This window comes from Gossypium arboreum, chromosome 11 (genome assembly GCF_025698485.1).
Source record: "Gossypium arboreum isolate Shixiya-1 chromosome 11, ASM2569848v2, whole genome shotgun sequence".
In the NCBI taxonomy this organism is placed as follows: Eukaryota; Viridiplantae; Streptophyta; class Magnoliopsida; order Malvales; family Malvaceae; genus Gossypium; species Gossypium arboreum.
The window spans coordinates 120,650,013-120,672,085 of NC_069080.1; the positions used below are offsets into that span (position 1 = coordinate 120,650,013).

Below are 22,073 nucleotides of genomic sequence, written 5' to 3' on the forward strand. Positions count from 1 at the left end.
TTGTACATTAAACTTACACGTCTCATATTCATAATTAAATAACTAATCATTTAAAAGAGAAAATAGAATTTAGTCATGCCAATTCACTAAAATTTGGCTAATATAATTTGTAAACAATATTAACTATATCTAGGGTGAAATTGTTCTTTACTAACATATTTCTTTTATTAATACTAAAACCGTATATTTGAAACATAAATTTATGTTTAAAAATAATATACAATAAATAATTAGTTGTATAGTTTAAAATTAATAGTAACACGTGAAATGTGCACGATTTTAAAATGAAAAACTACATTAGATTATAAATAAAACAAAATTTAAATACATGAATATGTCATATTAAGAATACTAAATGAATACGATTATTTGTCATTGTTTTGTCATCAATCATAAGTTGGTGACACCGCCTTAAACAACAACATTATCAATATACACAATTGATGGAGGAAATAAAGTTTGTATAAAAAAATTAAAATGTATAAATAAATCAAAATAAAGTTTTGGTTGAGTCGTAAATTTAAGATCTACCAATGCAAAATGTATATAACAAATATACTTATTAAAATTTTATATATTATTTTATTAGTTTAAATCTCATTATGTATAAAATTTTATTGGTTTATAGAAATATATATAAAAGACAAAACACCCGCTTAATCATGTAAGTTATTTAGCAAATATGTTTTATTTTAATTGAGTTGAGATCCGATTATTAGGTGACACCAATAAAAATATTTATAAATAGAATAGATATTCGAATGGTAAGAATATTGTTTGTTGTGATATTTATTCATTAATAAATATGGTTTGTTTATAAAAAACAATTAATCAATAAAATAAATACAAATCAAAATCACTTGTATGTATTCAACATAGAGTTTTCCATGGCCAAATCAAGTAAAAAATTTAGGTCCATTTTGTAGGTTCGACTCAAAATATGGGCTTAAATTTTTGTCCAATTCCGACCTGCTCTGTCTATATAAATTTTTTATATTATCTCTTTATATAAAAATAAAATTTAAAAAGATATAATATATAAAATACATTAAAATATTAAAATAAATACATCTCAACAAATAGAAAAAAATAAAAAAATAAACTTAAATAAGACTAAGATAAGTGTAATTTAGCAAACAAATACTTCTAAAATAGTAGCAAAATTAATAATAAAACAATAACAATAAATTAGTAGCAATATAATAGTAAAATGATACCAAAACAACGAAAAATAGTAAAAAAAAAAAAGAGCAACATCCATTTTTTACAAATTCGGGTCAAGCTAGGCCCGCGCCAAAAATATTTACTCAATACTCGATTAGATTAAAAAACAGAACTTATTTTTTTATCCAAAACTATTTTTCAAACTTATAATTTTACTTAAACCCTTTCATTTTTGAACATGGGAAGTGTAATTTAAGAATGGTAGCGTTATTTTTATTATCATTCACGATGTTATTGTTGTAATTTAATAATGGTACCCTATTTGTACAAAGACGTCGCATATTTATAGTAACGCACCTTAACATATGAAATGTATTTAATTTCACCCACTACAACCAAAACATTTAAAATTTATTTAATAAAAGGAAAAGATTGAAAATAAAAATAAATGTGATAAAGAATGGAACTGCACAATTTAGGTCAAATTAATATAATTTAAGTTGAATTATTGGAAACAGCACTTAATAGCATGGGTTTTGGCATTTAGGATAAGTCCTGGAACACAATGTCACATCTTTTTCATTCTTTTGTTTTGAGCCCATTTTGTTTATTTTTCATTTTTTTATTACAAATTAATCTTATTTTTCATTTTTATAAATAATTTTATTTCTATTATTCTCCATTTGGACTTTACTTACATGACAGATAATAAAATTTCATCAGAAATCATAGATATTTTATACAATTATACCCACACATAGATATTTATTTATTAAGAAATCTTAAAGAAATTTCCATAACCTATTTTACAGCTTACGAACTTTGACAAAATAATTTTCCTTTTTTATTTTAAAGCATTCACTTGCATAATAAAATGTTACATATATTTTACCCTAAATAAATGTACATATTTTAGGTATGTTATTTATTTTGGTTGGTATCACTTCATTTTTCCTTTATTTTAAGTCTTAACCCACTTAATGGAAAAGGCTAGAGAGAATTAAAAATAGAATAAGATAAGCAGTGATCCTTAATTTAAAAAAATGATATAGAAATTACCAAAAACAAAATAAAGAAAAGATAAAGAACATGTTTGGATAAGTGTTAGAGAAAATAAAATAAAAAACTAATTTATTAAAGTATGGATTAAGTTTTAAAATTATAAATCAATTTTGTTTTTATGCAATTATATAATTAATTTTTTTATAGTTTTTTATAGGTTTTAACCATATATGCTTTTGTTTGGTACAAGTGTCTAGGATTACCCATAACCTCTCCTCAATCCATAAATAGTAGAATAATGTGTTTCAACGCATTCGAACTCATGTCATCCTGTATTGATAACAATGCCCATGCCAATCGAGCTAAGACTCAATTGACAATTGAAATTTTGATTGAGTTTCAACCATACACATTTATTTTATGTCGGATAAATATAATTATTTTTGTATGCAATACATATACATAAAATGATGCTATATCAATAATTGTGTTAATAAAGTTGTACAAAATGAAAGTTCATATATAAAATTACACATTAAACCAAAGTTTATGTATAATTTTGAGACTAATCCTTACAAAATTTTTAAAAAACTATTAAGTATAGATAATTAAAATATATTTAAGTTTGATTTAAAATAAATTTGAAGATAATTATTTTTTTTGGGTAACAGGAAAAAAGAATTATTTAATTATGAAAGATTAAACATGCTATCAATCATTAACTGGCGAAAGATTAAACAGAGAGCTATATGAAAAATCTGGGCCCCAATTGAGGATTTCTTCATCATTCTAGTTAAAAAGTGAGTGGCATAATTCGCCTCCTTTCATATTTACTCAAAACCTACTTTTCATTTATAACTGTACAACTCCCGAATTCTTAAAACCAAGTCTCTACGTAATTACCCTCTCAAACCATCATAGATACCTTTAATAATAAATGCACAATTCAATTTAACAATAACATTACTCCATTTAGCATTCCACGCGATCGTTAAACAGTTATAAAATTATTCATAACACCCAAATTATTTAAAAGTTTAAAAATTGTAAGAGTAATGCTAACAATTTGAAAATACAAAAATAATTAAAAATTTTAGGTTAATACTCCAGTACTTGTACAAGTACCATTATTATATATTTAGATTTTTAAAATGTTAATTAATTAATTATTATTGTTAACAAGTTCCAAGATCCAATGTCCAAACTACAAACTATTAAACTATTCAAATGTTTTTATTTATTATAAATTAAAGAATAAAAAACCCACTAAAACAGCATGTGCAATGACAGTCCACAACTTGCCTCTTAAGTCAAACACCCAAGTCTGAAACCGCAATTACCGACCAGACCAAAACAAGTGAGAGACACAAAGCTGCTTCAGCTTTGGACTTATTAGGCTTAATCACTTTTACTAAGACATGATATCAACATGTTATAGCTTTCTTTTAAAACAAAAAAAAAAACTGAATAATTAATTAAAATTAAATAAAAATTATAATCGAACTAAATTTAGTAAAATGATATTTAAAAATGAGATGATTATAGTATACAAATGGAGAAATAAAAAGATTAAGTTAATGCATAGTTTTATATTATTAAATAGTTCAATTACTAAAGTTAATACAACCACTTAAAACCCAAGTGTTCCACTGTGGCACAAGAATTAAAATTTTCTTCCTTTTTCATTAAAAAATTAAAATTGGCTGTAAATCACTTTAGGAAGCTTCAAATAGTATAAAGCCAAGCCTCACTGAACTAAGCTCATACTAGCAATAACCTAAGCTAGGCTGTTTTTTCATTATTTTTATTTTCATTTCTTTTTATATTTAAAATCTTGAAGATACCTTGCCCCTCCTGCAACCGCCTTATCTTTCTCTTTCCTTGCTCTCTTCTCTAAATACAAAGGCTTTACAAAGCTAAAAGAGAAGCGTTTTAATGCCTACCAACCGCCTTTAAGCTCTTTATCTTTCTTAAAAATCTTGTAGCTAAAAGGGTTTTTATTTCTTTGTTTCCCAAACTAAGAAGCATAGAAGTTTCAGTTTTCTTTCATATTTTTTTCCCTTCTGTTTCATTAAAGGATGAATAAACAAGATGTCATGAAGTTGCAGGTACTTGATTTAGTTTAGTTATGTCACTGTTTTTTTTTTCAATAATGCTGTAATTATATTTCCTTGTTTTTGTTTTAGTTTTAACACTGTTTCTGTTTTTTTTTTTTGGGTTCAGACTTGGGTTCTGAAAGTTAACATACAGTGTAGCTGTGATGGGTGTAAGCAGAAAATAAGGAAACTATTGCAGAAAGTTGATGGTATGCATGTTGATTACATATGGTTTTATTTAAGTTTTTTTTTTCCTTTTGGGTTATTGATTTTCTTTTATTTATGATTTAGGGGTGTATACCACTAGTATAAATGCTGAGCAAGGGAAGGTAACAGTGACTGGTAATGTTGATCCGGTTGTACTCATTAAGAAGCTGCAGAAATCAGGGAAACATGCACAGCTACTGGGAGGGGCTCAAAAGGGTCCAAACAATTTCCCAAACCAGCTAGCCAACCAGTTCAAGAACATGAACATGGATGGTGGCAAAGGTGGGAAAGACAACAAATCCCAAAAGGGTGGGGGTGGGGGTGGGGGTGGTGGTGGTGGGAATAACCAGCAGAAAGGTGGGCAGCAATTTACACATCAACAGATACAGCAAATGATGATGCAAGGGTTTAACCCTTCCAAAGACCAGAAATCTGTGAAGTTTCAGTTGCCTGAGGATGATTTAGATGGAAGTGATGATGATTTTGATGATGAGTTCGATGATGAATTTGATGATGAGTTTGATGATGATGAAGATGATGAGTTTGATGATGAGGAATTTGGTCATGGACATGGCCATGGGAAAGGGAATCATCAAATGCAAAACAAGATGGTAGCTATGGGGGGAAAAGGGCCAAATGGCATGATTAATGGTCTTGCCATGAATGGTAAGAAAGGAGGTGGTGGTGGTGGTGGGGATAATGGTAAGAAAGGAGGAGGTATTGATATGCCTATGTTAATGAATGGCATGGGGGATTGTGATGGTGGGAAGCATGGTAATGGAGGAAAGAAAGGAGGTGGTGAAAAGAACAAAGGAGGGAAAGGAAACAATGGGGAAGGAGATAAAAAGAGTGGTAAAAAAGGAGGAGGTGGTGGTTTGCTTGGATTTTTCAAGAAGGATAAAGGTGAAAAAGATTTTTCAAGTAAGGGTAAAAATGAATGGGATGGTAGTGGTGGTAAAAAGAAGGGTTCCCACAATGGAAATGGAGGCAATGGTGGTGGTGGAAACAATAATGGCAATGGAGCTAAAAAGGGTGGAGGCAAAAATGGTGGTGGTGGGGGCCATGAGATGATGAACAAAATTAAAAGTGGTGGGTTTCAAGACATTGATGTTATTAATCATGGCAAAGGAGGTGGGGGTGGGGGTGGTGCCGGCGGCGGCGGTAAGAATATGGGGCAGATGGGCCAAATGGGTGGTCAGATGGGTCAGATGGGTCCAATGGGTGGTCAGATGGGTTATAACATGGGCCAAATGGGAAACCATCCGATGAACCAGATGAGTAATTTTGCTGCAGTGCAAGGACTACCAGCAGCAATGAATAATGGTGGTGGGTATTATCAAGGGATGGGACCAGGAAATCCTTATAATCAGCCTCAATATATGGCAGCCATGATGATGAACCAACAACGTGCAAATGGAGGGATGTATCCACCCATGATGTATGCTCATCAACCATATCCCCAACCAAATTATGGACCTCCACCCATGCATCCACCCCCATCTGAATCTTATGCTCATTACTTCAGTGATGAAAACGCAAACAGCTGTAGTATCATGTAAATTTTCCCCATTTTAGTGCCTTTTCTCCCTTCTTTGCTTTTGGGTTTTTCATTTTAGGGTGCTTTTTTTATACATGCTTTGCGAGGTTCAAGAAGACATTTGCTTATGTTTTTCTTGCCAATGGAAAATGTTTAGTTTTCCCTATAGTCATTCCCCAAACAGTCTTTGGGTCACTATGTAGAAGAGAAGTGTAGTTGAAGTTTGAGGGATATATAATGAAGTATATATAGTTGCTTTCTCAAAAGATGTACCAAATGTAGGTTTTTATGTATTGTTGGTTTCAAATATAAAAAAGAACATGGTTGGGCATCAATCCCTATCTAAAGGGTCCATTTGGTTTTCAGGTTTTGACTTCCCCATTTTTCTTTCTTATCATTGCAATCTTCAATTATTTTTGCTTTGAAGAAATTCCATTGAGAGGGCTATCTTGCTTTTTGAGTTTAGAAGGTGAAGTGTTTTCATACTCATTTTATAACAATGTTCAACTTTTTAGGCATTTGTCCTTTACTTTTGCGTTTTCTAGTTTTTGTTTAGAAGCCATGAGCCCATCACCCATCTCTGCCACTACTTTTTATTAGCCATTTGTACTATGGAACCCAATTAGTGGAGTTGCACTATAGCCATGAACTTGAGCCTACTTTTGAAAGGCATGAATAAGTTTTCAGCTGTCTTTGTCTATGAAATTTAGGTAACGGGTTTTTAGGTCATGTTATGATGTCATTGATGTATACAAGAAAATAAATATGTTACTTGTACACAACAATGGCCTCTAATTCTAGGCAAAGCCAGTAAGGTCCATGGAGCCCTCTATGAGTTGACGATTCACATGTTTCAAAGCCTGATTTTCAGGCAGCTAAATGCAAATCACTCATGAACCTTCACATGAGAAATGTCACGACACAAAGATGCCTTGATTTTAAGAACTAAATTGCCAATAAATAACACCTTTTGATGCCCTCCTTGCTTAACCTTTTCCTTGTTCCATTCATGGCTTCTTCTTCCCTTTATTTTCTTCTCATATTCCTTTCCATTTCTTCTTTCACCCTTTTATCACAATCCCAAACAAGTTCCAAGCTAAACAAGTTTGTTTTGCCAATTCACCAAGATAACAAGACCAATCTCTATGTTGCCAACATTTATAAAAGAACTCCATTATTGCAAATCCCATTTGTTGTGGACTTGAATGGGAGGTTATTATGGGTTACTTGCGAACAAAACTACCTTTCTTCGACCTACCGTGCCCCTCGATGCTATTCGACTCAATGTGCTAGAGCCAACACACACTATTGCCACACTTGCTTCTCCAAGGCCAGACCGGGGTGCCACAACAACACATGTGGGCTCATGTCGGTGAACCCTGTGACGGGCTTAACTGCCATGAGCGAGCTTGCACAAGATGTTCTGTCAATCTATTCCACTCAAGGGTCTAACCCTGGTCCCCTTGTTAAGATACCTCGGTTCTTGTTCACTTGTGCACCTTCCCTTTTGCTGCAACCAGTGTTACCAGGGAATGTTCAAGGGATAGCTGGATTAGGGCATTCCCCTATTTCTCTACCCACTCAACTTGCCTCACACTTTGGATATGCTGGCTTTGCCCCAACATTTGCCTTATGTCTAGCTCCAAATGGGGTCATTTTCTTTGGGGATAGCCCTTATTATATGCTTCCTGGTATTGATATTTCACTCCCTTTAGGCTACACTCCATTGATCATTAGTCCACTAGGAGAGTACTACATAGAAGTGAAATCAATCAAAATAAAAAACAAGGATGTTCCATTAAACACAACTCTGTTATCAATCGATAGACGAGGCATTGGAGGTACAAAGCTCAGCACAATAAATCCTTACACCATTCTCGAACACTCGATCTTCAAATCTGTCACTGAATTTTTCACTAAAGAGCTCTCTGGTATTCCCCTTGTAAAGCCAGTGGAACCGTTTGAGGTTTGTTTTAACTCGAAAAGTATCGACAAAAGAACCAGGGTTGGACCAAAGGTTCCTACTATCGACCTTGTGCTCCATGACCAACATGTTATATGGAGGATTTACGGATCGAACTCTGTGGTTGAAGCTACACCAGGAGTTTCTTGCTTAGCCTTTGTTGACGGAGGACTCAACACTCGAGCTGCAATTGTTATTGGGGCTTACCAAATGGAGAATAATCTTATACTGTTTGACATGGCAAGATCAAGGCTGGGATTCAGCTCTTCCCTGCTGTTTTTTAAGACTTCTTGTAATAACTTAAATTTCACTGCTATTCCATAAAGAGAATGATTTTGTTTTAGCCCATTGCATTGTTTTAGCCCATTGCATATATTAGCTTGTGCTTGCTAGTAGTTGATCTTTAGCTGGTATTATGTTATACAACTATAAAAAATATACAAGGACCCTATCCGGGATCGGACTTAAGATCTAACCTGATTATTCAACCTAAAATACCTATAGTTTAAGTAACTTCAGGCACTTCATTTGAGGGGCTTCTTCTCTATTTTCTAGGTCAGAACAACATCCCCTCAATTTTGACTCTTGATTTTGACATCCGTTGTACAACTTCCCATGTTGCAATGAAATGGAAGAAAACAAGGATTAAAGATGCATAGATTTGAAGTTACTACCTAATGAGTTTTGGTAATTTGAAAAATTAAATATTGAAAAATCAATTATGAAAAATCAAGTAATGAAAGATTAAATATTAAAAAATTTCAATATTGAATTTAAATTAGAGTTAATTTCATCATACATCCCTATATTATAACCTCCATTCTAAGTTGATCCTTAAACTTTAGAACATTCTAATTTCATCCTTAAATTATTGATGTTATATCAATAAGGTCATTTCATTACTAAAATGTTAATTTAATCATTAATTGGGACATCAAATCTTATTTAGTATAGTTTAAAATGCAAAATTTAAAGAAAAATGAATCTTATTAAATTTATAGAAGTTTTCAAAACTTTTCAAAAGTAAAAAAATGAGGTTTTCAAAACTTTTACGAAGTTTTATTATTCACTCTCTCTTTTTCGTTTTTAATTTTTAAAATTTATACAAGAATGTTTTACTTTTTTAAAAATTTTCGTTTTAAATTATGTCACATAAGATTTAGTGTGTCATTTAACAATTAAATTAACGATTTTAATAATATAAGGACATGATTGACATAACGTCAATAGTTTTGAGATGTAATTAGAATGTTTTGAAGTTTAAAATTAATTTATAATGAGAATCATAGTTTGAGGACATTTAATGCAATTGACTCTTTAAATTATAAAATTGTTTGGTATGCTACTTCAAATTAAGTAGTATTTGTTTGATAAATGTAAATTTTAAAGGGTTAATGTACTATTTGCCCCCAAAGTTGTACCTAATTATCACTTAAAGTACTTAATTTTTTGTATCAATTTGATACTAAAGTGATAATTGAATGCAATTTTGGAGGACAAATAGTATATTAACCTAATTTTTAAACTATGAAATTCTTTATTGTACATTTTATCCTTATCCTTTTATAAATATTTTACATTATTTTAAACAAAGTCAAGTTTTAGATGACTTTGTATATAAATGCTAAAAATTTTATACCTAAAAAATTATTGAATAAAAGAAGAGAATGAAGAAATAAAGATATTTATGAAAAAGATAAAAGTAAGTTGTGCTTTATTCCTGGAGTGGGCATATATTTATACACATAAATTATCACAAAATTCATAGATAAAAGGAGTTAACTCAAATAAATTTAAAAATTAAAATTCAGAAAAGAAATTTAGTTTCCCAATGATTTGGTCAACCAATACGCCTTCTCAAGTTTGAGGTTCTGGAGCAACACCTAACTTGAGGTTATGCATAAAGATTGATTTAGGCTGTGCTTTTACAAGTGTGTCAAGAATTTGATTCATCGTAGGAATGTGAGTAGCATTCAAATTTGAAAAAAAAAGGATAATTGCAAGTCGCTTGAGCAATGTTGGAAAGAGTGCTACGAGCAGTGTCAACTACTCCAGGCATTGATGAAGAACAAAGATGAGCACAACGATATGTTTACATAATTTAGTTTTCTTACATCTACGAGGCCTTACCTAGAGAGAGAATCTACTATCTTAACACTTCATACAACAAATGATTACAAATTCTAATACTCACCACATTATTAACCTCACTATTGCACCTAAGATCTAGATCATTTTCCTCTAATTTCCCCATGAGAACTTAGTTTGTAAAACAAATGACTCACTTGGTTACTTACAAAATGCACCCTAAAAAATAAGTTCTAAAGAATAGAATAAATGCTAAAACTCTCTACACCCCTTTACCTACACAAGCCTTTAATATATTAGAAGTTAACACTTGTTAAGATAAAGATCACTTATATTCAATCTTCTTATTAAAATAACAAGATAATTAGTAGGGATAACATCCTCAATATGACCAAGATAGATCTTCAAATCCTTAAGAGATGTTACCCATTTATCCGATCTAGTCTAATCTCTTTAAAATAGAAAAGTAAATTTCATTAATTCAATCCAAACCAATCTTTAAGATATGTTCCTATAATAGGGTTGGATATCATTGTTAGAATTAAGTGACCCAAATTCTTATTTAAATAAAATACGATGGAAAATAAAATAAAAGTAAAATCCATATAGAACTAGACTTCTTTTATTTTATTTTAGAATAAGGTTTTAAACCTTATTAAACTCCATCTATTTTATATTGATTAGGATAAGGTGTTTCAATCCTACTAGAATATGGCTTTGCAAGCCTATAAATAGACATAGTCTATTCCTCTTGTATTAGAGTAAAAATTTTCGACATAGTGAATTTTCTTCTCCTCTCGTGGTTTTTTTCCGAAAGGGTTTCACGTAAAATTTATGTGTTCTTTATTTTTATTTATTTTATTCTATTTTATTTTTCACAAATTGGTATCGAGCTTCCGGTTATTCATCTCGATCACGGTAATGGCGTCTTTGAAGTATGAAATTCATTGTTGGATCGCAACACCGATTTGCGTTGTGGCAAATTAAGATGCAAGCGCTTCTTGCAGATGGATCTAGAGGATGCCCTGCTAGGGATAGATAAGATGCCTTCGACATTAACAGATGAAGAGAAGAAGCGTAAGGATCGAAAGGCATTAACACAATTACATCTGCATTTGTCCAACGAAATTTTACAGGATGTGATGAAAGAGAAAACTGCCGCTGCATTATGGAAGAGGCTAGAACAAATATGTATGTCGAAAACTCTAACAAGCAAGTTGCATATGAAGCAGCGTCTTTATGCTCATCGTTTGGAGGAAGGTGCGTCAGACACCTAACACTTAACAGTGTTTAAAGAAATTCTCTCAAACTTGGAGGCCATGGAGGTTCAAGATGATAAGGAAGATCTAGGTTGATTCTACTTTGTTCGTTACCCCGCCTTATTCAACCTTTAGAGACACGATTTTATATAGCCATGCGAGTCTCTCACGCTTGATGAGGTTTATGATTCTTTAACCTCGTATGATAAGATGAAGCATCTTGTGGTTAAACCCAACTCTCGTGGAGAGGGTCTCATTGTTCGTGGGAGACAAAACCGAATGTTGATGATGATCGTGGTAGAACACAGAACGGAATCCTCGTGGTAAATCTAAGGGTAGATCGAAATCTTCAAACAAAGGTAAAACTTGCAACTTCGCAAGAAGAAAGGGCACATTAAATCTGAAAGTGCTATAAGCTACAAAATAAGATTAAAAGGAGGTCGAATCAAAAGGAAAACAAACGTAAAATTCGGTGAAGTGATGTTGTAGAAGACTACAGCGATGGTGAACTTCTAGTTGCTTCATCAATGATTCTAAAGTAAGCGAGAGTGGATACTTGATTCAGCTGCACCTTCCACATGAGTCCCAATCGGGATTGGTTTACAACTTATGAAACAAGATTCCGAATGTGTTGTTTTGATGGGAAATAATGCTTCATGTAAAATCGCAGTGTTGGAACAATTAAAGTTAAGATGTTTGATGGAGTTGTCGAACACTTAGTGACGTGCGGCATGTTCCGAATTGAAAAGAAATTTAATTTCGTTGAGTACTCTTGATTCAAAAGGGCATGATACACAATTGAAAGTGGGGTTTAAAGATTTCAAAGGGTCCTTTGTTGTGATGAAAGGGCAAAGAAAGATTGCCAAGTTATATGTTTTACTGGGTTCTATCATATCGGTGATGCAAATTGCGCTTCCTCTTCCTTGTCGATGATGATATTACTAAACTTTGGCATATGCGCCTAGGGCATATGAGTGAGAATGGCATGGCGTAATTAAGCAAAAGAGGATTTCTTAATGGGCAAGGAATTTGCAAACCAATTTCGTGAGCACTGTGTTTTTGGGAAGCAAAAGAGAGTTCGATTCACTAGAGGAATCCATAACACGAAGGAAATGTTGGAGTATATCCATTCGATCTGTAATGTCCAGAGTGCCTTCGAGAGGTGGAGCTAATTATATGCTAACCTTTATTGATGATTTTTCCGAAAAAGTTTGGGCGTTCTTCCGAAGCGAAAAGCGATGTGTTTTCCACATTTAAGTCTTGGAAAATTATGATTGAAAAAGCAGACGGAAAACAGATAAAATACCTCCGCATGCATAATGGCTTAGAGTTCGCTCGATGAGTTTAATAGATTGTGCAAGTCAAAAGGATCATGAGACACTTGACGGTTCGTCATACTCCACAAAAAAGCGGCGTTGCGAACGAATGAACAGAACGATCATGGAGAAGGTTCGATGTATGTTGTCAAATGCCAACTTACCGAAGTCATTTTGGGCGTAGCGACCTCTCGCATGTTTTTGATCAACCGATCTCCATCCGCTGCCATTGAGAAAAAGACTCCACAAGAGGTATGGTCCGTAATCCCGCTAATTATTCGATTTAAAGATTTTGGGTGTCCTGCGATGCTCATGTTGATAATGGAAAATTGGAACCGAGATCCATTAAATGCGTTTTCTTGGTTATAAAGTGGTGTAAAAGGCTATAAGTTATGGTGTCCGAAAATAGAAAAGTTGTGATTAGCAGAGATGTTGTTTTTGATGAAACCGCTATGCTACCTAACTTATCTCTTAAAGACTCTTCCAATAAAGAAAACCAAAAGCGGTGGAGCATCGATTAATACGTAATCAACTCCTCAAGCCAAGACAAAATTGAGAATAAAGTTGCTTCTTCACCGCAATACTCTATCGCCACAAACAGACAAGAAGAGAAATTAAACCTCCAAAGAAGTATGCCGAGGTTGATCTAGTTGCTTATGCTTTAAATGTGGTGAAGATATAGATGCGAATCAAGAGCCATTTAATTATTCCGAGGCGATTAGTGTGAAGACTCGAAAAAGTGGATGTTTGCTATGCAAGAGGAGATGGAATCACTCCACAAAAAATGTAACATGGGATCTTGTAAAACTTCCTAAAGGTAAAAAGGCTGTTCGTTGTAAATGGGTGTTTAAAAGAAAGAAGGGACTCAGGAGTTGAAGAACCGGATATAAAGCAAGGCTTGTTGCAAAGGGTTACAGATTAAATTCCAAGAGTGGACTTCATGATGTGTTCTCTCCAGTTGTTAAGCATAGTTCGATTCGAGCTTTGCTTGGTATTGTGGCCATGCATGATTTGGAGCTTGAGCGGTTAGATGTAAAACGCATTTTGCATGGAGAACTTGAGGAAGATATTTACATGCAACAACCGAGAGGGTTTTATAGTCTCGAAAAAGAGGACTATGTTTGCTTGTCAAAAAGTCCCTTTACGGTTTGAAACAATCACCAAGACAAAGGGTACAAGAGGTTTGATTCCTTTATGACTTCTCATGATTTCAAAAGAAGTAGTTTTGACAGTTGTGTCTATTTTAAGAAAAAGCAGTGATGGTTCTTTTGTGTATCTACTTTTTATGTTGATGACATGTTGATAGCGAAGAAAAGATAAAGAGAGATAAGAAAGGTTAAAGCCCAACTAAGTGAAGAATTTGAGATGAAAGATTTAGGACCAGAAAGAAGATACTTGGTATGGAGATTCTCGAGATAGAAAAGCAAGTAAATTGTACCTAAGTCGGAAGGGTACATTGAGAAAGTTCTTTGCGGAGTTCAATATGCAGAGTGCTAAGCTCGTTAGTACTCCTTTAGCGACCCATTTCGACTTTCATCGGCCTTATCTCCTCAATCGATAATGAGATTGAGTACATGTCACATGTTCCATACTCTAGTGCAGAGGATCTCTCATGTATGCTATGGTTTGTTCACGTCCGATTTATCATATGCAGTCGGTCAGATTAGCGATACATGGCGAATCTCGGTAAAGAACACCGGAAAGCGCTTCGATGGATTTTAAGATACTTACGAGGCACTACTAATGTTTGCTTACAGCTTTGGAAGAACTAAAGATGGAGTTATAGGGTATGTTGATGCTGATTTTGCTGGAGACCTTGATAGAAGAAGATCTCTCACAGTTACGTCTTTACAATCGGAGGTTGTGCAATTAGTTGGAAAGCCACTTTGCAAACTACATTCGCTTTGTCTACCAAAGTGAGTACATGGCGATTCTTGAGGCTTGTAAAGAAGCTATTTGGTTGAAGGGACTATTTAGTGAACTCAATGAAGACCTTCAAATCAGCAATATTTTGTGACAATCAGTGCCATCTTTCTTACAAAAGATCAAATGTTTCATGAGAGAACAAAACACATTGATATTCGGTATCATTTTGTTCGTGATATTATTGCTCGTGGTGATATTGTTGTGAGCAAAATTAGCACTCATGAAAATCCTGCAGATATGATGACTAAGTCACTTCCTATAACCAAGTTTGAGCATTGCTTAGACTTGGTTGGTGTTCATTGTTGAAGTTAAACCCTTAAGGGGTTTTTGGAAGAGGTGAAGAACTTGTTTATTGAAAGTTCGCGATGAAGAACTTGTTCATTGAGAATTTGTGTCAAGGTGGAGATTGTTAGAATTAAGTGACCCAAATTCTTATTTAAATAAAATACGATGGAAAATAAAATAAAAGTAAAATCCATATAGAACTAGACTTCTTTTATTTTATTTTAGAATAATGTTTTTAAACCTTATTAAACTCCATCTATTTTATATTGATTAGGATAAGGTGTTTCAATCCTACTAGAATATGGCTTTGCAAGCCTATAAATAGACATAGTCTATTCCTCTTGTATTAGAGTAAAAAATTTTCGACATAGTGAATTTTCTTCTCCTCTGCCCGTGGTTTTTTCCCCGAAAGGGTTTCCACGTAAAATTTATGTGTTCTTTATTTTTATTTATTTTATTCTATTTTATTTTTCACAATCATAAATAGGCTTGCACACGTCCAAAGTATCAACCATGATCATAGCTCAAGGAGTTTGTTACCAAAATTGCTTAGTCCATGTATAGTAAGTTATCGTGTTGAGTAATGTCAGACACCAGTGGACACTCCTCCTAGGCATTTTTCATAAACTACCTCAATAAAAAAATTTCTTTGAACATAATCACAAATGGAATGTAAATCTATCTCAAGATGTTTTATTTTTCTATGCAAAATCGGATGCTGGCTCTAAGATGTTACACTTTTATTATTGCAAAAGATTTTTGGAGGATGAAATAGTGGAAGTTTGAGCTCTTTTACCATATTCATGACCCAAAGAGTTTTAGAGGCAACAATTGTGATGGCTCGATATTCAAATTTAGTGGAGGAGCGAACGATGGTAGGTTATTTCTTTGGGGACCAATTTACTAGATTTGGACCAAAATAAAGCATAAAATCAATTGTCAAACTATGATAAGTGTGATCACTTTCCCTATCATTGTCTGAGTACTTATAAAGATTTGGATCCAAATGATAAGTGAACCAAATACCATAGATGGAGGTTTGTTTCAAGTACAAAAGAATGTGTTTCACTGCTTTCCAATGTAAGAACAATAGAGCATGAGCAAACTACAAAAGTTTGTTCATAAAAAATTAAATATCAAATCTTGTAAAGGAAAGATATTGGAATTTCTCAATAGTTATTCGGTATATAGTGACATCAGTAGGGTTAACTTATTTTGAAACTTGTAATGGTGAGATGAACTCATTTGAGTAAGAACTCCTTTATTGTCTTGCATCATTGTGCCATTTAGGATATCGTGAATGTATTTACTTTGTGATAAGAATAGACTATCTATAGTTGGTATTACTTCTATCCTAAAAAAAAAAAATTAATGAACCAAATTCTTTTAAGTGAAAATTTCTATGAAATAAAAGTAATAACATGTTGAACAATTGTTGAATTACTGTTAGTCACGATAATGTCGTATACATAAAAATAAAAATAAATTAAAATACTAGAGTCATCATGGATAAATAAGGATGCATCACAAGTAGATTATTTGAGGCCAATTTTTAGTAGAAATTTTGTGAGTCCTTGGTTCGATTAAGGTTCCTGCTTGAGTCCATATATCGCACTTTTAACTGGCAAGCATAGTTAAGATGATTATGATCTTCAAAACCTAGTGGTTGTCTCACATAAACTTATTGATCAATATAGCCTTGTAGAAAAGCATTGTTGACATCAATATGTTTTATTGACTACTAATTTTGAACAACAATTGATAGTATAAGGAGAATGGTTGTTTACTTAATGACAGGACTAAAAGTAGGATGATAGTCCACATCTTCCCGTTGAGTGTACCATTTTGTAACAAGTCAAGCTTTGTAAAGTTCAATTGAATTTTTGCTTAATTTTGCAAATCCATTTGTGGTCAATTACATTGGCATTTGGATCTCAAAGAAAAGGGTTTAGGTTTCATTACTTTTTAAGATATCAAACTCCTCTTACATCGTTGCTTGCTAGTGTAGATATTTGGTAACTTGTTTGAAAGAGGTGACTCAAAGTTATGTGAGTTAGATAATAAAAAAAGTTACTTAGCCTTGAAAATTTGATTTCGAGAGCAAGTGATGACATAGTTTAGTTGATTGAAGTGAGGGATGATTAAAATATAATTTTAACCTTAGCCTAATCACCATTTTTACAGTTTATCCAAAAAATAATGTATATCATAATTTTCAACAACTAAAACGCCTAAATATAATACTATTTATATCTCTTACAACTATATCATATTAACAAGAATCATCAAAATTAATCTTTACAAGCACTAAAAGCTAAACAATTAATATAATATGGGACTTTAGAATTTCCAAAGTCTTCTCATTACCATTAAGTTGTAAACTAATTAAACTCTCTTTTAAAACTTAAATATTAAGTTAAAATATGTTATGAGTCCCTGTACTTTTATAAAATTTGAGATTTAGTCCTTATACTTTAAAAATAAAATAAAATTCAATTTTCTTATTTTTAATTTGAAAATCCTAATTCAATCATTATTGTCGTTCGTTATTTCTATTAAAATTTTCAACTTATCATGTTTATTTTTGTTAATAATATCTTATGTCATATAAAAGTTGCCTAATCAACATGCTAAATTGACAAATTTTAATAAAAAATATTTACAATTTTAATAATTAAACTAAAATTTTTAAATAAAAATGTATAAAAACTTGATTCTTAACTTTTAAGTAGGAAACTAGTGTAACACCACTTACCTGTATCAGACACCGGGACAGGGTTTGAGGCGTTACCGGACTTAAACATAAACATTCATACCAAACTGGGTAATAAAAAATGCGTCCAATTTAAAACCAGACATAGATATGCATATCATCCCTTATACAAGTCTACGAGGCCCAAAACATACATTGGGAGTGGTTTGAGACTAAACCGAGGAATTTTGGAACTTTTACAACATTTAGAAAATTTTCTTGTTTTGGAGGGTCACACGCTCATATGGGTAGGCCGTGTGGTCTCACACGCCCGTGTGGCTTGGGACACGCCAGTGTCCTTATCCCGTGTAACTCTCTGTTTATGACGTTATTAACAAAATAGGGTCACACGGCCAAGTCACACGCCTGTGTGCTAGGCCTTGTGGCGAATTTAATTTTCATGAATTTTCATAAATAAAGAGTAAACTTCACACGGCCAGGGCACATGTCCATGTCCTAAGGCTGTGTCTCTCACACGGCCGAGACACACTGCCGTGTCTCGTGCCCGTGTGCTTACTACTGGGCATTTTGTTTCTCAAAACTAAGGTACCATGTGTCACACACGGCCTAGACATATGCCTGTGTGTCTATCAGTGTGGACAACTTTGAGGCTATTTTCCAAGCCATTTGCCACCCTTATTTACTCAAACGCATACATAATTTCAAGGGAATTTATCATGACATACTTAAGTGCTTAAACATCATCAATTAAGTCATGTTCATGGCAACACCATATCAACTTATACATGCTCATGTTACCATACCTTGTTAAGCCATGTTTACCAAATCACATGCAATATGCAACATCAATTTACTCCATTTTACACATTCATATCTTAGTTGTCATCGTGTCATTGACTCACGATTTCATCATCATCATTCATGATCACATCTACAATTCAACCATGCCAAACAATTTTAACCACAACATGTATGACCTTAGCACATCCAGGATATATGAATAGGTTTACACCCTAATAATCAATATGAACCAAAGCTCATGGCCATATACAAAATGAATAGTCAAGTCATTATTAGCCAACGTATTGGGCCAAACTAATATGACACATAAACAAAAAGACCAAGTCCCCTATATATGCCATATTCAAAATATCAAAACCAATTATACCCAAATGACTAAGTTGATAGTGTGATCGATACTCCGACAACTTTCGATCGCCGAGCTAGCTTGACGACACTAAAAGGAATAAAAAAAAAGGAAGAGGGTAAGTTTTAAGCTTAGTAAATTTACATGTAAATAATAAGCAACATTAAACAAGTATTAACATACACATAACATATTATAAATTTGCACATAATCATCAAATGATCATAGGCAAATCTTACTCATTTGCATCTTTACCAATAATGCATCATAAACTGAGCTCATATCTCATGAGTTTTGCGTACGTACCTGTATCACTTCATAACATAATCATAGCCTTTCACATCTTTGGTAAAATCTTCAAATTACCCGTTGAACCACTTGAAATACTAAAGGATACCTGTAACAGCCTAATTTTCAGTGGTATCGGGAATAGAGATTTGAGACCACCAAATCCGACGGGTGAGTTAAAAATTTAATAAATTAATACCTATGAGTCAAATGCGAATATAAAAGCATTTTTGAATTAGTGAATTTGGTGATTTAAAAGAATTAATTAGGTAAATTGGGTCGAGAATGAGGTATCGAGACCTCAACTTCATAAATCGAGCCATAAATATTTTTAGAAATATTTATGGAGTGTTGGTGAGGTAGTATCAAAATTTAGTCAGAAAATTTTGACGTTTGGGTGGTTAATTAAATAAAAAGGACTAAATTGAAAAGGGTGTAAAAGTTGCTAGAAGGATTAAATAGCTCAATTGTCAAATGAGGAAGGACCTAAAGTGAAAATAGTCCTAAAGGAGATATTTTGGGCGGCGATAGCTGAGAAAAATCAGGAAACGGATGAAATAAGGGCAAAATTGGAAAATTGCCAAAATTGGCTAAATAAAAATGGGACTAAATTGGAATATCTAGAATACTCTTCATTTCTCTTCATATTCATCAGCTGAAAAACAGCCATGGAGGAGAGTTAAAGCTGGTTTTCATACTCTAGCTTCATGTAAGTTTAATTCTTGCCTTCTCCTTGAAATTTTTATGTTTTTGTGACTTTTACAACTAGGTCCACTTGTTGAATTCATTAGTTTTTGATTCTATGAAAGAAATTGAAAGTTTCTATGAATATGTGCTGGAAGTATACGATTATTTGGCATGGAATTAGAGCTTTAAATTGTTTATATGCTGATTTTATTGAAAGAATTGAATAGAAAGTGAATGTTTGGGACCTAATTGTAAAAGAGTTTGAAGTTAGAGTTTTATATGGAAATTCTGAATTTAAATAATTATGAAATAACTTATAATGTCTAGGAAAAGTATTAATTGTGAAAATTATCTTAATGGAGGGGTTATTTGAGTAAGGACCGAATTGTATGAATTGTGAAATTTGGGGCAAAATGGAAATCAACATTTTGCACTAAAACTGTTTTGGATAGCAGCAATAGTCTAACTTTGAAAAATCACCAAAAATTGTAGAAATGGAATTAGAGGATTAATAAAATATGAAATTAAAGCTTATTGAGTCTAGTTTCTTATAGAAGAAATTATGTAGGCAATGGAGTTGTAAATAATGAGATATGATAAATTTTGTGAGACAAGGTCATAATGATTTCGGGTTCCCCTGTTCTGAATTTGTAAAATCATAAAAAATTGGATAAAAATAATTAGAGGCTTAAATTTATATGTTTAGAATTCTGAATGAGTCTATTTTCAAGAAAAACAAACGAGAACATCATTCGAATCCTATACAAGAAGATAATTAATTTTTAGTGAAGAAGGGTCGGAACTGTCAGACAGCAGAACAGGGGAGACTTCAATGAATAAACTGTATTAATTGGCCCAACCAAAAATTATGAAATTTTTATGGTAAGAAGATATATGAGTCTAGTTTCTGGGAAAATTAATGGATCTTAATTTGGAGTTCTGTAGCTTAAGATAAAAATAATTTAGTGACTATGACACAGATGGACAGCTTGAATATTCACATAAGTAGATAATGAAAATTATGGATAATGTTACCTACAAGTGTGTTGTTTATACTAAGGACGTGGATGGAGAGGAGGAGGAGGAAAATATACAAAAATATATGAATGACTCGTGTATAAATTGATCGCATGCCCGATAATAATTGATAAGTGTTGGATTAGAAATGATATAATGTTTTATTTGGAATATTTATTATGAAATTATGATTATCATTATAATACAAAAATTGAACTTGTGAGTTTATATGGCTAAATTTTATGATTATCTGTTCATTTTTATGAATTTCATGATGTGTTATTTCATATGTATCGATGATAAAATCATGAATAATGTAAAAGCATGAAAATTGAATAAATGATCAAATTGAGCATTTCAGTTCAGTGACAAGATGAATTGAAGGAAAAGACCATGGTTGGACCATGGCAATAAGTGATAAGTGATAGCTTCGGCTACACTTATCTGATCAAGGACAAATGAAAGTGATAAGTAGTAGCTTCGGCTACACTTATCTGATCAAGGACAAGTGAAAGTGATAAGTGATAGCTTCTGCTACACCTATCTGATCAGGGACAAATGACAAGTGAAAAGTGGTAGCTTGGCACCGATCGATGAAAAGTGGTAGCTCGGCTACGATCGATGAAAATGGTAGCTCTGGCTACCTGATCAATGAAAATTGGTAGCTCCGGCTACCTGATCAGTGAAAAATGGTAGCTCCGACTACCTGATCAGTGAATAGTGGTAGCTTCGGCTACAAGTGACAAGTGATTTCCGTATAAGACCATATCTGAGATATGGCATCGGTGTGATATATGCTACTGTATAAGACCATATTTGGGATATGGCATCAGTGAGATATATGATTCGTGTAAGACCATAGCTGGGCTATGGCATCAATATATGAATATGTGTAAGACCATAGCTGGGCTATGGCATCATTATGTGAAGATGTGTAAGACCATAGTTGAACTATGGCATCGAGAAAACAAGTACTCAATTCCGTAAGACGTTCACTAATTTGACAAAGTTTGGTAAGTGTTACATGGAATTATGTGATACAAGGAAGTACAAGTTGATAAGATACGAGTATAGAACTTGGTTGATAAATGAATTCATTTGTGATTATACAATTGTTCATCTTGAATGTACTGTCCATATGTATTGATAATTCAAATGTTTTAATGAATAAAGTTCTGACATGGAATAAATTGAACACGAGATAAATAATCATGAAATTGAACTCGGAATTCATGAAAATGACGGTTATTGATATATGGAGACATGAGACATTGATATATGAATATGGAAAGTGTTTGATAAATGTGTTTATTCATAATTATGGAATTATATACCTCATGTGTACTATTTGCATAAAGATGATATTTCAAATACTTTG

At 32.7% G+C, this 22,073-nt stretch overlaps 2 protein-coding genes across 2 annotated transcripts; both read left to right on the forward strand.

The window, feature by feature from the left end:
- The first annotated feature begins 3,896 nt into the window (after positions 1-3,896).
- LOC108464155 (heavy metal-associated isoprenylated plant protein 34-like) lies at positions 3,897-6,341 on the forward strand. Its single transcript, XM_017764279.2, has 3 exons — positions 3,897-4,274; positions 4,390-4,471; positions 4,554-6,341. Exons 1-3 carry the CDS (start codon positions 4,245-4,247, stop codon positions 6,026-6,028), a joined length of 1,587 nt encoding a protein of 528 aa, XP_017619768.1. The 5' UTR covers positions 3,897-4,244; the 3' UTR covers positions 6,029-6,341.
- Positions 6,342-6,479: 138 nt separating this feature from the next.
- LOC108464366 (gamma conglutin 1-like) lies at positions 6,480-8,299 on the forward strand. The gene has a single exon (XM_017764641.2). It carries the CDS (start codon positions 6,980-6,982, stop codon positions 8,291-8,293), a length of 1,314 nt encoding a protein of 437 aa, XP_017620130.1. The 5' UTR covers positions 6,480-6,979; the 3' UTR covers positions 8,294-8,299.
- The last annotated feature ends 13,774 nt before the right edge of the window (positions 8,300-22,073 follow it).